At 39.7% G+C, this 16119-nt stretch overlaps 1 protein-coding gene across 5 annotated transcripts in view; it reads left to right on the top strand.

The window, feature by feature from the left end:
• Positions 1–15325, top strand: part of RREB1 (ras responsive element binding protein 1) — a 66036-nt gene extending 50711 nt beyond the window's left edge. For 3 of the 5 annotated variants that reach the window (XM_072998592.2, XM_078393422.1, XM_078393424.1), the window contains 3 exons: positions 2712–2876; positions 8748–9515; positions 13001–15325. In XM_072998592.2, the coding sequence (XP_072854693.2) occupies positions 2712–2876; positions 8748–9515; positions 13001–13536 (1469 nt within the window). In that variant the 3' untranslated portion in view covers positions 13537–15325. The remainder of the gene's footprint in view (positions 1–2711; positions 2877–8747; positions 9516–13000) is intronic. The other 2 variants (XM_072998595.2, XM_078393423.1) reach the window with 1 other exon arrangement.
• Positions 15326–16119: the final 794 nt, after the last annotated feature.

Here is a 16119-nt window from a genome sequence, read left to right as displayed (position 1 = left end):
TAACTCAAGTTTTAAAACCCTAAAGTGCATCAAATATTTATTTAAAGTTTCTCATGAAGGGTCTTCAGATTTGGAGAGAAGGGAGAAATAAGTTAATCTGTGAATGCACACACTCCTATTACAATATTTTTATTGGAATGATTCCGTTCAAATTTAAAATAATATTATCACACCAACACCGACTGACTCCAACTCTGTCTTCTCGTGGCTTCAGACTGTCTGCACAATAGCAAGAAATGTCACGTGTTGTCTCTCAGCCACTCAGCATCATTCACTTGCATGTTCTCACCGTGTGCAGAAATATCAAACAGTTGTTTGCTGTCAAACAGTTATTTTCATAACTCATTCTTACTTTTGTTTGTTTAGAAAAGCCAGGGTTAGGTTAGGAAAGCCAAGTTTTACACAAGCAAGGGAAATCAAGATTTCGTTCTGCATTTCCTTTTCTTTGTTGCTTATTTTAACTGCAAAAGATAACAACATTTCTTCAAGCCTTCACGGACCCCTGTGATGACATCACGGGGGGGGGTGTCCTGGGGATCTGTGGACCACAGGTTAAGAACCTAGGCTGTAGACGTCTACTTATTTCTTAAAAGCCTGTCTGAGAAAGAAAGTCTTTGCCTGATGGCAGAAGGACAAGAGGGAGGAGGCCAATGTGGCTTCTAGGGGGGCACTGCATTCTAAAGCCTGGGAGCAGCCACTGAGAAGGCCCTCTCTCATGTCCCCGCCAAACGAGCTGATGAAGGTTGTGGAACGGAGAGAATGGCTTCCCCAGAAGATCTTAAAAGCTGGGGAGACTTATATGGAGTGAGCTTTCAAATAGCCTGGACCCAAGCCATGTAGGGCTATATAGGTAATAACCAGCATTTTGTATTGAGCTGAAAACAGTGAAGCTGTTCTAGTAAAAGACTTACATGCTGCCTGTAACCAGAGCCAGTCAGCAATCTGGTTTCAGCATTTTAACCAGCTGAAATTTTGAACACTCTTCATACACTCTTCAAACTCACCTAGAGTGCACTGCAACGGTCCAGATGAGATGTAACCAAGACATGTGGCACTGTGGCCAGATCGGACATCTCAAGGAATGGATGCAGCTGGTGTACTAGCTTTAACTGTGCAAAGGCATTCCTGGACAACGCTGAGGCCTTTGCATCCAAGCTCAGAGTTAAATCCAGGAGCGCACCCTGATGTGCAGGTCTCAGTCAGGAAGGCCTTTGAACATTTCAAGCTGGTGTTCCACCTGTGCCTGTTCCTTGAGATGTCTGGTGTTCAGAATTTGTTCCTGTGATAGATTAAGTGGCCCCTTTCACATCAACGTTAGTGTCTGCATAAGAATAACTTCGTGCTGCTAATGATGGTTAATTGACAAAGTGTTGGAGCGCATCTTAGTTACACAGCTGAGTTTATGGCCAGGCCCCCTACTGAGTTGTGCCCTAGCACCTTGTCAGTTATCTGTAGCAAGTTGCATAAACCTTATATCATTGAGATTCTGGACATTGGAACAGTGACAGAGTGATATGAAACTGATACAGCAGTTAAATGTAGATAATTCTTTGTGCTTTTTCTGCAGTGCTCATCCTAAACTTTTCAGATTTCTACCCCTTAGAGCATTGTATCATTTCCCACTCATTTCAGCTGTTTTGCTTTGGGTATTAATAACCCTAAAAACCAGTTTGTGCATTGATACTCACCTTCCCAAAATTTTCTAACATAAACAGTCCCCCTTGGTTCTATAAAGTGTTGCACTGGTAAGTGTTTACTTTGTAAAGTTACAAAATGGAGGTGCCTCTTATAATGAAGGAACAGAATGTCAGAATTATCAGCTCCAGTAGGGCAGAAGCATCCTATGAAGACATTTATGTGCGTTCAGTGCACCTGTGTAAATGGGGTCTTTATCCACCAAGCCAAAATTGCTGCTCTGTCTATATATATATATATGTGAGAGAGACTTGTAGGGAATCTTAACAGTTTGTCGTAAGGCTAATTCTTCCCTCCCCAGCTAATACTCACCTATCTCTCCCAAAAGGTTAGGCTTAGACAAAATAGTTTCACTTAATACAGAAGTTGGGATTTGGGCTAGATCCAGGCCACAGCTTAGTGGCTGCCTACCCTGGTAGAACCAGTCCCAAAAGTAACCATGATCATCTGCAGCCCATCAAATCAGCAGTTTCATCTGGATTTGTCTGGCACTGTGGAGTTCAGAGACTGCAGTACAATTTCCCAAATCCTCCATTTGTCATGGCCTTTGTTGGTTAGGGTACTGTGGGAATTTAAAGAATAATCTTTCCAGGTTCTGATGAATCTATGGCATCTGGGTGCAGATTTATATGCAGAACTGCACAGGATGTTACGGTTTTCTCAATCTTTCTGCTTTAAAGAATTACCGTACTCTGGATTTACGCCCAAATTATTTTAACATAAGTCCCGTATACTGCAAAATTCTCAAGGGGCTTGACTTTCAGGGTACATACTCAGCCACCTTAATTTTATTTTATACATGAGTTAACTATGACCACAGCTACAATCCTGACCATGTTATTTTGGGAAGCAAAATTCTTCAAACCGTTTAGGCTGCCTTCAGACTAAATATATTTTGGATTGAGCTGAGCATTTAGTTAAAAAAAATAAAGAGGGAGAATTAATAAGACACACAGGAGCTCCTTTGATGGACAAGAAAGAGAGATAAATATGTTTTTTTTCCCTGCTCCATTCAGGTCAGAAGCCCTTCCCCTGTCAAAAATGTGATGCCTTCTTTTCCACCAAATCTAACTGTGAACGTCACCTCTTACGCAAACATGGAGTTGCCAACTACTGTCTGAGAAGAAACGGGCTTATCCCCCAGTCTAAAGAAAGTGATGCTGGAGCTCATGATAGCACAGGTAGTTCTTTTAGGTTGTTCCAGAACTTGAAAGACAAGTTATGTTCCTGTTTTTGGTTTTGGGCCCCTAGTTAAATGAATGAGACTTCAGATGGCTCTCAAGGCACTGATAACCATACATGATGTTATGGAAGCACAAACTACCGTATTTTTCCATGTATAAGACACCCCCCACTTTTCTAACCCAAAATTAAGAAATCTAAGTGGGGCTTAGCAAATGTAGGTTAAAAAGGATCAAAGCCCTGCAAAATAACTTTGATCCCTACTTTCCCCTCCACTTGTTTTTACTTCCTCAACTTATTTCCGTGTGTAAAACAACCCTCAATTTTTAGTTAAAGATTTTAGACAAAAGTATAGTCTTATACATGGAAAAATACGGTTTATGTTGGTGTATATGTGTGTGCACAGTACGTATGAACTTTACTTCTTTTGGACGACAGCTCCCAGAAATTACCCAGAAAAAATAATCATTTTTCTTGCAAGGGGAGGTTGAGAGAGACTTGAAAATCTAGGATGTTGTGTCTTTCCCTAGGATGCCACTGCAAAAATCGCCAAAAAGGAAATGCATTATTTAAAAAGGATAATAAAAGAAAACACTGCTTTACATAAAATAGCACCTGCTGATTTGTATTTACAAATGCAAAGTTAGAAATAATTTTTATAATTTAAATATAATTACAGTGCATCTCACTTGAGTGAGAAAGACTGTTACCCTGGGACATACAGTATGTGCCTCTTGAGTGTGCTGCCAGAGTGTTTGCTTTAGAGGAGCAGCTTTAAAGACCCTGATTTCTGTGTTTAGTGGATTTTGTCTTCAAATCAGACTTGGACTGCATAACCATTCAGATGGTGGACACTTCTAAAAGAAAGGTTGTTCTTAGGTAGATTCTGTGCTCCCTAAAAGGTAACATGTGACCAGTATGCCATTTCCCCACTCCCCACCCGGCTTCTAATTGCTTTTTTCTGTGTTTAGTAAACCATTAATACCTGAAATGGAGTTATTTATTTATTTATTTATTTATTTGATTTTTACCCCGCCCCTCTAGACCATGTCTACTTTTAATATTTCAAAACTTTGATATATGTGTAGTATTAAAGCAGCAACACACTGTTTAATAGGTATCGGCCACCCTTGTTTTGTACAAGAACCAGCACAGCCTTTTAAAAAAAAAAAACACCTCTGTTCTCCTCTGGGTAGAGCACTGAGCAAGTAATGAATAATAACCACAAAGAGAGAGGAGTGGTTGAAGGGAGAATTAGCCAATGCTCTTGTCTCCTTGCTTTGAGCTGTCCTGGCTCACCTCTCTTTTTGTAGGAAATCAGTGAAACTCTGTAAAATTTTGTTTGATCCTGAAAGGGGTGTGTGTTCAGCAAATGGAACAAACAGATAGCAAGCAGGGTAGTGCAGTTGTCATTGTTTCTGGTCTGATTAGATAGTTTATAGCAAGCCAGAATTCTTGTTGTTTGTTGACGCCTGATTTGTCAGAGGACACTGGCGCTAAAAAGACATAGGTGTGTGGTAGAAGTGAGTATTTTGATCAGCTTAAAAAAAACACAAATATTAAAAGGTCCAGTTTGCTTGCTGAAAACATTCTGCGTTTCAAATATTTTTACTTTTATTCCTCTGATCAGCAAATTCCGTTCAGAATTTCACAGTGCACATTAGAGTTGAAATTCTGAACAGCTGTTGACATGAGGCCTGTAGCCCCTGCTTCTTTCTCAGCATAATAATCTTTTTAGAGTTTTTGTGAGATAAAATTGGAGCGGGAGAGGGCAGTCGTGTACACTGACTAGCCTACGCTCCTTGAAGGAAATTCAGTATACAAGTGTAAATAAAGCAGTAGTTAACTAAATGAAATAACATACAAATAAATATTGAAAGTTTTTATTTGTAAAAAAAATGTGCTAGCTAGTCGTTGGCTCATCCAGTATTCTTGCTCCTGTATAGTGTTTCAGAGGGGCTAGGTCACCCACTGCATGTTGAATTTACGGTGGACCTTGAGCTCATACATCTTAATGTGTGAGAGGCAAGTTCCCCCTTCCGAGAAAAGATTGCCAGCGAGTATGGCCAGACATTTTTTTTTCTAAGATGGATGGATAGATTAACTGATCGATAGACAAACTGCTAAACCCTTTCTGAAAAGCATAGTGAATTCTGCAGAAATTCTTAGGTTCCAAAGCAACGACAGGGAAGCTGTGTCTGTTCAGTTGTTGTAAGACTTGAACCTGTCATCCTTGATCATTGGACTCTGTGGCTGGGGTTGGTGGTAGTTAAGTGCAACATATGTACTGATTTCACTCTCTAATTTTGATGAACATAAGTGCCATCATACATAGCTCGTAAGCTGATGTCAACTCTCTGTCACTTTGTAGGTGACCTCAGAGCAATGTTTCAGTATTTGGGGAAAGAAGACCTAAGGATATGTGCCACATTCTAGAACATTCCCTTCAAGAATGTTTAATTTTTTTTCCTTTTTAATTTTTTTCTTTCTTCCTCAGGGTTGAATTCAAAAAGTATGGTGCAGTTACTTTCTGCTAAGTTGCTACATAGAAGACAGCTTGTGCCTATTGAGAAGTATAGGTTACTGTAAAAAGTGAAACCTCTAGTAGTTAGTGATGTAAATTCTTCCACTTGCAAGAACGCAAAATTGCTAAAGTGTTCCACCTAGTGGAAGTTGTTTGGGACAGGAGCAGAAAGAAAACAAATCTTGCTGTTCTGCTGAAATGAAAGATGACTGCAGAATTGTACTAGAAACTAGATCACTTCTTATCGCTTCAGGCAAATCCACTTCTTCAGTCACTTGTCTGTGAAAGCTCACATTAAAATATAGCAGTTATCCTTTAAGGTGCTACATTTTTGTCTTCTTTATTTATTTATTTTTCATTTTTGTTTTGTTTTTGCCAGACATGCTAGCACAGACTAACATGGCTGCCTCTTTATCAGTTGTCTGACTTTTTTTGTTGTTTAAGTAAAACAGTTAAAAAAAGCAAAGGGTTGGAATAAGTACAATACAACGTCAGTATCTTACAGAACTTGTAAGTCAAGGATCTGTCTGTCAGGAATAGATTATGTGCACTGCGGCCACATGGAAATATTTTCTTTCTTTCTAGGCACCTGTTGTTTCCCCTTATTTTTGCATTGCGACTGTGTACATTATTTGTAGACTTCAGCCAGCATGTGTGCTCAGGCACATCTAGTGCTTACCTGGTTTGATCTTGGCCGTTTTGTAGGTAAGAAGATTGGCCAGATCTTCTTTGCAGTTACTTGTGTTGTGAGGTGGCTAACAGCCGTTACCAGGAAAAACAGCCACTTCTTCACCTTGGCAGCTGGTATGCTTGCATTATATAATTCACAGTTATGCAAATGACACACTCCTTTATCTGGCCCATTCATATACAGTATAGGCATTTCAGTTAGACCTGCCTTTGGGGGGGAGGGGAAAGGTAATCTGGCACTCCACCCAGTTAGTCTTGGACTTCAAGTTTTTAAGAAGTGAATTCCAGTCTCCACCCTGCCCTCAAAGAGTTTCTCCTTTAGCCATGACAAGAATGCAGATTGAATTGTTCTTTCAAGTCCACAGTACTTTTCACAGCAGCAAGAAGTATGCTAGTGCTTCCTTGAGCAAGAAGAGAAAGAAAAAAACTGTTCTCGAAGTAAAAGCATTTTTGTGGCCTCAGCGCTTACTCGAAGATATACTTTCAGGTTCAGCAGTACTGTAGCCATCTATTCTGAAGTTTATCTGAAAGATTGTGTGGGGGCTTTTTGCCTATAGAGGTGTATTTTCTTCTTGTTTAAAGAAATATGAGTAAAATGAGATAACTGGTACAAAGTGAGTACTGGGGATTCTGGACACAGTTTTGGGTAGATAGGAGTCCACAGCAACCTGAAAAATAAGCTTAAACACACAAAATGTGATTGAACTAGAAAAAAAAATATTGTGAAAAGACCAAAGGTTAGACTACAATATATATGAACTGCAGAACATCACCCTTTTTTCTTTGTGTCAGTCTTGTGAGATGACTTGGTGCTGTCCAGATTTGTTCAACTACAACTTCCACCATCCTCCTGTCAGCAACGAGGACATACCGTATTTTTCGCACCATAAGACGCACTTTTTCCCCACAAAACAGGGGGGTGGAAAGTCTGTGCGTCTTGTGGAGCAAAGAAAACAGATTATACTTTCCTGTTTTCTTCTCCTAAAAAATGGTGCGTCTTATGGAAAGGTGCGTCTTATGGAGCGAAAAATACGGTATGTGCTTGGTCTATTAAGTGGATTTTATTTAAATCACAATTTAAATTTTTTAAAATTGGATTTTTTTTTAACTATACTGCTTTAAGCAGTACTCATTGTACTGCTGGTGGCATTTCCCTAAACTGGCCCTTCTGTTCCACTTTGTGAGACTCTGTGTTCTTAATCCTAACATTGGAGCTGTAACATTTTCATTGGCACAGTGTATTCTGCTTTATAGGAAATAGGTGATGCAGCTGTTGTCAAAGAACAATTACCACTGTATTTACATTTGTAACTAGCTGTTTCCCTTTTGTGTTTCTATGGATCAATTATATATAATTTCTATGTAAATTGAAATCATACATAATGGAACACTGAATATTTCTAACACATTGGTGCTGCAAATATGATTTTTTTTTCTTTCTTAAAACTGTTAAGGTATTTTTTGTGCAACCCTCAGCTGTGTAAGTACAGTTAACTACAGTGATTTCTTAGATTCCAGAATTTCCTCTTCTGTGTACTTTAAAAATATCTCCAGTTTGATGGATCCATTTATGAATCAACCATGTCTTTGAAGGTCACCCAGTTTTCTGAGCAATCTATCTTAGGTGATCTGATTTAAAGGATGAGATTTTGTTTTTTAATTTGCAGAATTTTAGATTTTTAGTTCTTGCATTCCACTAGTAAGGAACTTGTGGACCTAATGCTGTTGAACTGTAAGTGCTGTCAGCCCTAACCAGCAGGGTAAAGAGTGATGCAAGTTGCAATCTGACGGCATGTGGAGGGCCACAAGTAACTCCTACTGTAAGGTATAGAAGGCTTCTCAAAAACTTAAATGGAAACCAAACCTTGATAAAATGGCAAAGGAGGATGTGTTGAAGAACAGTTTGAAAATCTGTAGATGTCCAACATATTTAATTAGGCACTAGTTTTTCTGCTCACCAGAAGAACCGAATGCCTTTTGTCTCTTGTACATCATTCATCTTTCTGCCTCAACCCATTTTGCTTGCTTAATATCCAGCCTAACAAAAAGCTGTAAACAACGAAAAAGTTTTTGCTCTGTTTTGTGACAGTTTTGATGCATCTGGCTAAAGAGGTATTGTCTGATTGTGAGTTTTGGAATAGATATTGTTAGGGCGGGAGGCGGGGAGAAGGGATCGGGCTTTGATAGTAAAAGATCATCATTTTTAAAATGCCCTAGTCAAATCGGGGGACATGCACACTCATTAAAAGGGTACTTCATTCTGCCTTGTTTTCCTGGACAAAAAGCCTGATCTAGGGCCTGTATGGTCATCCATCTACTCAAGAGAAAGATGGAGTCTGCCAGCCAGGCTGTCAAGGGTTTTGAACACAGTCCTGTGTAACACTACTTTTCAATCAGGGTTGCAGAGATGGTATATGCAGATCACTTTTGTGTTTTGCTTATAGGAAATTCCTCTTATAACTTCTCTTTTCAGTTACAGTTGTTATTTGTAATCTTTTTTATATGCCTTTAAAAATGTACAGCTTGCCACTGATTGCATTATAAAACAAAAGGATGTACTGTAGTTTAATATTGCCTAGTTGGCAAAGGTTTAGTGTCTGGGTCATATGCAAAAAATATGCTGAGGTGTTTGGTGTTTCTCTATTGTCTTTTGCAGACAGTCAGTCAGATCTGGAGAATGCAAGTGCAGGGAGTGAAGGACTCAACTTGACCTCTGCTGAGCAAGACCACTTAGAGGAGGCAGATGAACTTCAAGAAGAACCAGAATGCGGTCCCAAAGAAGAGGAAAAAATGGACTTGTCCCAAGGAGAGGAGGAGGAGGAGGAAGAGACACAAGAGAAATTGAGTGAAGATGAAGAGGAGCCAGAAGAAGACTCTGTCAGCAACAAAAGCCTTGACCTCAATTTTGCTAGCAAGCTAATGGACTTCAAGTTGGCTGAGAGTGACCAGAGCACAGGCAGTGGTGCTCAGACTGAAAACAAACACACCTGTGACATTTGTGAAAAATCCTTCAAGTTTGCTGGGACTCTTACCCGACATAAAAAGGCTCATGTCCGAGAAGACAGGAAGGATGAAAAGAGCAGTGAGGATGAAAGCAGAAATGGTCAGGGTGGAGCTCAAATTCCTGTTACTCAGGAGGAACCTTCACTTGAGCAGGAAGAGCATGGGAGGGACATCAAAGTAGCGGAGTCTCCCACAGATGGTGAGGCAACAGGAAGGGAGAATGAGGAGTGTGAAAGCACCTCTGAGGGAGAGAGCACAGAGAGAAAATCTTCTGAAAAGAGTGATGATGACAGAAAACCAAAGGCTGCTGGTGGGGCTAAGAGTGAATCAAAGGCTGACAAGAGAAAGAAAGTCTGTACAGTGTGCAACAAGAGATTTTGGTCCCTACAAGATTTGACGAGACATATGAGGTCCCATACAGGTAGGTGGGGGAGACCACTGAGCATTATAGGCAAAATTCTTTAAGTGACCATGTTATTGTGTTGTTGTTTTGTTTTTGTTTGTTTTTGGTCATTATCAGAGGCAGTAGAACATTTGATGGTAAGCAGAGGAAAGCACCTTCTTAGTAGCTTCCCCAGATTTTGAAAGATGGGAGGCCAAACAAGCTTTTATCCTACCAGCAGGCAAAGACATTTGTATTCAAACAGCCTTTTTTGTTTGTTTTGATAATATCCTGAATAAGATTTTAATCTGATAGGTGATGTATTCTTTACTGATGTGTTATTAATGTGCCCAACTAGTGTAGGATTCCAGGAGGTAGCAAAATATCAGCGTGTGCAAAATGCTCAATTACTCTGAGTCTGTGCTATATATGGCACAGGGGCTTATCTTTAGGGCCATGGTAACTGCCAAAATTGAAAGTTGGGCCCCACACCCACCAAAGTCTCCCCACCCTAGTTTAGGTGCTTAGGGCTTACATTGTAATCAAACTAAGAAACACAGTATTGGGCTTGGTTTTAAAACTGAGTGACCTTCCATCTTCTCTTTAACTATCTTAATAGAAAGCACATTCTGCTCTAATATTTCTTCATCCATGGATTAGCTTTTACAGTGAGTCTTGTAGAGGCAGACAAATGGAAATATTCCACAGTCATCGTTTGCTGAGAGGATGATCCCATGACCTGGATCTAAGCAGGATCCAGGTAACAAGATTGTGAAACAGTTTCCATGGATGACTCATTTCAATGAAAATGATTGCCTGGGAAAGTAATCTGTGGGTACAAACTATTGTGGTCCTTCTAACTACAAAGCATGTGCCAGTGGCTTAGGTGTTTAGGCATCTAAAAGAACTATAAAGATTCCAAGCAAGGCAAAAGATGCTGGAGGGTCTCCTACAATACATTACTAGTACTTGAATGAATAGTGAAAGCAATAGATTTTAATGTAGTAGAATGGTGAGGTTATTCATTCATTTAAAATGTTTCTATGCCACTTGACTGGCAGGGCCCTTACGGATATTAAAACAGTCAGTTAATAAAAATTACAAATATTACAATAAAAAGTGAAACAGCTGAAACGGAATCAAGATGTTAAAATACAGTATGTTACCAAAATTATGCCAAGAGTCAGAAATAAGGCCTAAACAATAACCCCAGCCAAAAAAAAAAAAAATAATGCTGTTTCTTAGCTCAGAATTAACAGGGTTTTTTTTAAAGGAGGAAGTTGTGGCTTCTAAGGATATGTAGCTAGAAAAGTATGTTCAGAATCTTATTTAGAAAAAGTAGGTGTACTTGATTATCCTTTTTTATTTCTAGAATTCACTTTTAGCTTAAATATAGGTCCTTCTTTTAATATTTCCTAGTTTTGAACAGCTTTCTCCACTTTTCTTTGTTAGTGGCAAAAGAAAAAAAAATTCTTTCTGAAAGAAGGAAAAGGGCTTGTTGTAGTTGAAGGAAACTCCAAAGTATGGAAAGTCCATTCATGTCATCAGTGCACAAAATGTGTTTGTTCCTCAGTGATGGATCGAAAAGGAAGTGCTGACTCATGGCCTGCTGGGCTGGTTTTTTGTTGTTTGGTTGTTTGGTTTGTTTTTTTAAAAAATGTTTTCAGGACTGTGTTTTGCCATCAAAACATATTTGTTTATCTATCTATCTATCTATCTATCTATCTATCTATCTATCTATCTATCTATCTATCTATCTATCTATCTATCTATCTATCTATCTATCTATCTATCTATCTATCTATCTATCTATTTATTTATTTATTTATTTATTTATTTATTTATTTATTTGAGGAAGGAGGAGAGGTAGAAAGAGCAGGGAGCCTTTAGATGCTGCCAAAGAAAAACTGCCTTGTCACTGATCCTGGCTCAATTTCACACGATTTGGCTAAATTTTCTGCAGAAAGTCCGCTAGCTTAAAGGTGAAGAACTCACCTCATAATAATCCATGCTGCAAACTGTGATGTTGCAAACTGCATAGCAAGGCCATTCTGCCAAAGGGAGATTGGAGGGGGGGGGAGTGGAGTGCAGTGGTCTTTGTACACAATCCAAAAGAGGGAGTGAATATTACATTTATTAGGCTACTGAAAAAATGTAAACAGAAACTTTCAATCCATACAGATCTTTGTCAGGCCCAACAGTGCTGTGCATGGTGCATTAAAAAAACATAAAAGCTCCAGAAATCACAGCCATATATTCTGTGTTCAAAGCAAATTTCAAAATGGGGGATTGCAGTCTCAAGTCAGAGGTGTAGGTTTCAGGTTGCCCTTCTGGTGGTATGAATTAGAATGTCCAGTCTTAGCTTCTTATACAAAAGGGCTGCCAGTCATTCAGCACTCCTCCTCCTCCTTTGCTCTATATTGAAATTCTACTCTTTTTGGCTGGGGATGGAGGTACACAAAAATGTGTCAAACCCTTATGAAAGAAGATGGGACAAAATTTAGTCTACATTCTAACCGTGTTTCCCCCAAAATAAGACAAGGTCTTATATTAATTTTTGCTCCAAAAAACTCATTTGGGCTTACTTTCAGGGGATGTTTTATTTTTTTCATGTACAGCAATCTACATTTATTCAAATACAGTCATGTCATCTTCTTCTGGTTGCTGCACAATGGTGGATGGTGGGGTTTCACTGAACTAGGGCTTATTTTTGGGATAGGGCTTATATTACGTACATCCTGAAAAAATCAATCTAGGGCTTATTTTCAGGTTAGGTCATTTTCAGGGAAATGGTAGGTAAGCTAATTGTAGGTAAATTGACAGGGAGATATCCCTAGTTAGCAGATGTGGTCCTCACGTTGCAGTCCTGCTAAAGGGCCATGTTTGATTGTAGGTGGTGCTCAGGTCAACTGTTTGGAGTATCTTGCAAAGTTCAACAAAAAGGGAAAAAATGCAGTACTGATATGTCTTTTCATGGTTTTAACAGTTCAGTATATGTTGTGTAGGTTAGTCTGATCATAAGCTAAAGGTAGGAACTTAAAAAAGAGCTCTTTAGAATTGGACCAAAGGTTTGTAGTTCCATATGCTGTTCCCACAACGATTGGTGAGATCCCTGTGGGAAGCCCACAAGCAGACAGTGCTTAAGAGCCACTACTCAGAGGTATCCTGTATCTCATATTGGAGGTAATGTAGTATTCCTAGCTGGTAGCCAATAGCCATTGATAACCTTATTCTTTTTAAATTTGTCTGATCCCCTTTTACAATGACAGTCATCAGTACCTCGTGTGGTGGTAAATTTCATAGTATTTGCTATTTAATGTATGAAGACATAGTTTCTTCTGCCATTGGAGATACTACAAGCTCTTTTTTTAAAGGCCATTTGTACTGAGGGAAATAAACATGACTCAGTCCCTCAGTTTCCATTAAACAGTTGTACTATGTTATTGTATAATTCATGTGAAGAAAAACAGAAAAAAACTTAAATGAAGAGGAAATTAATAATGTCCTTTCTTCCTTCCATTCAGGGGAGCGACCTTACAAATGTCAAACCTGTGAGCGGACCTTTACTCTAAAGCATAGCTTGGTTCGCCACCAGCGTATTCATCAGAAGTTAAAGAGCGCTAAGAACCATGAAAAGGAGAGTGACCGAGAGGATGCCCGCTCCAGGGGAGAGGAGGACAGTGAAAATGAGTCTCTCCACAGCAGCACCAACCCTGTCTCAGAAAATGAGTGCGACTCACTTGCAGGGCCTGGGAGCCATTCGCCCGTCACAAGAAGCCGCAAAGAGAGCCTGGCCACTGCGGCTAAGGATGCTGTTTGCAAGGACGACAGGCCAGCTGTGCGCATAGCTGCCCTTGGCCTTACCGAGGCCAGCAAAAATGCACCAAAACCAATGGCGAAAGATCAGGAGTCTCCTCTCCCCCCTCGGGGAGGGAAGGGGGATCGTGGGAGCCCTTCTGGCTTCATTCAGGACTTGCTGGAGATTCACAACAAAAAAGTCCCCATGAGTCATATCCTTGCCTCTGCAGAGAGCGCGCCTCAGCTCTTGGGAGTTGAATGACAGCTGTGTGGTTGGCCACGCCTCAGTACACTGACCCAGCAGGCGCAGCGGAAACACATACGGGATGAAGTTGACGGTGCAAGCTTTTTAAAAAGATGCTGAGTCAACCTGCCGTTGTGATGTGCAAGGGTGGGGTGGGAGGTGGAGTGGGAAAAGAAGATGTGGAATGGCAGCCTGGATCCAGTGCCATAGGTCTTTCAGTATAAATAATGCAAGAGACTACAGTTATATACTGATTTGAGTGCCTTACTACTTTATTAGGTCTTTTGGTATCGTAGATTTTTTTTAAACAAAAAAGATGATTTTTTAAAAAAATATTTTAATGAAATTATTTGGAGAGGACCTTTTTTTTTTCATTTAAGCATTAATGTTACCTTTTTGTATGGGGGGTGTGTGAGCTTGTTTTTGTATATCTGTGATAGCCGCTTTTGTGTGTGCTCTGAGCTGGAAACAAGGGGTCAGCGGGGCAAGGAAGCCCTTAGAAACTGCAGCCAATAACTGGAAGAAGATGTTAAAAAATCTCCAACAGAGGAATTAGAAATAAGGTGTTGATTTTTTTTCTTTTTTCTTTCTTACTATCTTTTTTTTTTTTAATTTGCCACATGGGGAGAATTGAACCAGTTTCGTGTATTAATATGGGTTGATAAATGTTTTCAGACTTGGTCCAAGCCAAAACCAGGAAAAACAAAATTTTCAACCTCATTTGCTTGTAATTCTTCATTTTCCTCCCATGTTGGCAGTGATTATGTTCTAGCTGCTGTCATTTTGTAAAAGGCTCTTTCTGGCCATTGTGGACTTAGAGAGTATACAGAAAGAGTTGCATAGCGACTTTAAAACCTATGGAAATTATGCACCCACTGTTATATATATGTGTTTGATTCTTGCTTCAATATATTATTGTTATTTTAATATTTTATAAAAATTTGTCAGTTTGCTAGTCTCTGCGTTCAGCAGAAACCAATGGGCAATATTTGCCCACGGAGATGTACAACGCAGCTTGGATTGCCTGCTTAAATACTTCTGATCTAATCTCTCATGACTCTCCCTATTGGGTTTGCAGCTCTTCTACTGTATTTTACATAGAACCCTCTTCCTCTGACTACAGAATCAGATGGAGGCTAACTCTGTTTATGTGGTTGGCCCAGGAAAACCAAACACGTGTTCTAGTGGGTGAGTGAATGGGAGAAAGAAATTTCAGCAGCAAGCTCTATCTGTGTTTTGACACACATAAAAACTATATATAAGTAGGCTTTGCATGCCCGATTGGAAACCTGGAACAACCAGGGTCACTATTTGATGGATGGGTCTGCACACTTGTGTGGAATTAGTTCACAAAGCCTACTCCACAGACATAGGTGAGATGTGCTGTTATGATTTCAGCTCCCTTCTCCTGCTTGCCAGTACTTTATCTAGACAGGTTTCATTAGCTTCAACAGTTACCGGAACTGCACAGGGGTTCATCTCAGTTATGACAGCTCAGTGCAAGTAGTGAAAGGGAGAAGGATTGAATGAATGCATAGTATACTGGGATGAAGAGGAATGTGAGTGAAAGATGGCCCTACCCATTGCATGTAGAAGGCAGTGCAAACACCATGTTTATGTTGCTTGAATCTATAATTATTGCATTTTGTTTTATGTTAATAAGCAAGATAATACCGTCTTCCAGAAGAAGTATAGAAAAGAATAATTAAAATTTTAAAGCCTTAAATGATCTTGCTACCTTAATGTGCTTTAAAGCAAGAAAATAAATACTACTGCCAATAAAACAATACAAATTGACAAAAATAAATTTACTTCCCAGAATTGCTGGAGGTCTTCATAAATGTTGAAAACTAGGATTGGACTGCATATCCTGCTGCTGGCAACAGGAAACATTGGATGCCTCCAATGCAGGGACTGTGATCCACAGAACAGTTAAGCCTGGTGTGCTGGGATGTAAGCTTCATTTCCGCCCTGAACCGAATCTCTTTATTTAATTTTATTTTGAGATTTTAAAAAATTATAATTTCAACAACAATGCCTCCTATAGAAATGCATTTTAAAGATGGCTGAGTTGTCAGAGATGTGGCTCTTGGTCATAATGGTAATGTTGGTCTCTGCTCTGTGACATGGATCTTGTGATCGTGTTTCATGAGTGGTCGTAAAGCGCTGATACTGGAGGTTTCCAACAGGATGAAAATTTGTATTTATCAATGATCCCCTTCCCCCTGTCCCAAACCTGTGCCTACATCTTTAAAGATGGAAGGAGCAAACATTGGAATCGCCCCCTCAGCTTCATTGTTTGTGAGCCCCATGTTCAGAGTGACTGTTCTTCTCCTTGAGAATAAGAAAAGCTTTGGAATTAGATAGGATGGCTATAGGTGTGAACTTTCCCCTTCATTCCTGTAAATGACAAGACACCCTGCACACATGGTGGATCATAGTTGTCGAGCCAATCTACAGCTAGGTGTTCTCATTCTGATTGATTTGTGGACTGAACTTGGAAAGATTTGCTTTTGGGGAGCTTACGTCTCCTAGATACCCCTCAGCTAGTATGGCCTGTGTCTACACTGGTTGGGGAAATCTAGGAGTTGAAGTCCAGAC

The sequence above is a fragment of the Pogona vitticeps genome, chromosome 4, assembly GCF_051106095.1.
Source record: "Pogona vitticeps strain Pit_001003342236 chromosome 4, PviZW2.1, whole genome shotgun sequence".
NCBI lineage: Eukaryota > Metazoa > Chordata > Lepidosauria > Squamata > Agamidae > Pogona > Pogona vitticeps.
Note: the sequence above shows the minus strand (reverse complement) of the source record. Positions and strands in the feature narration are given on the sequence as shown.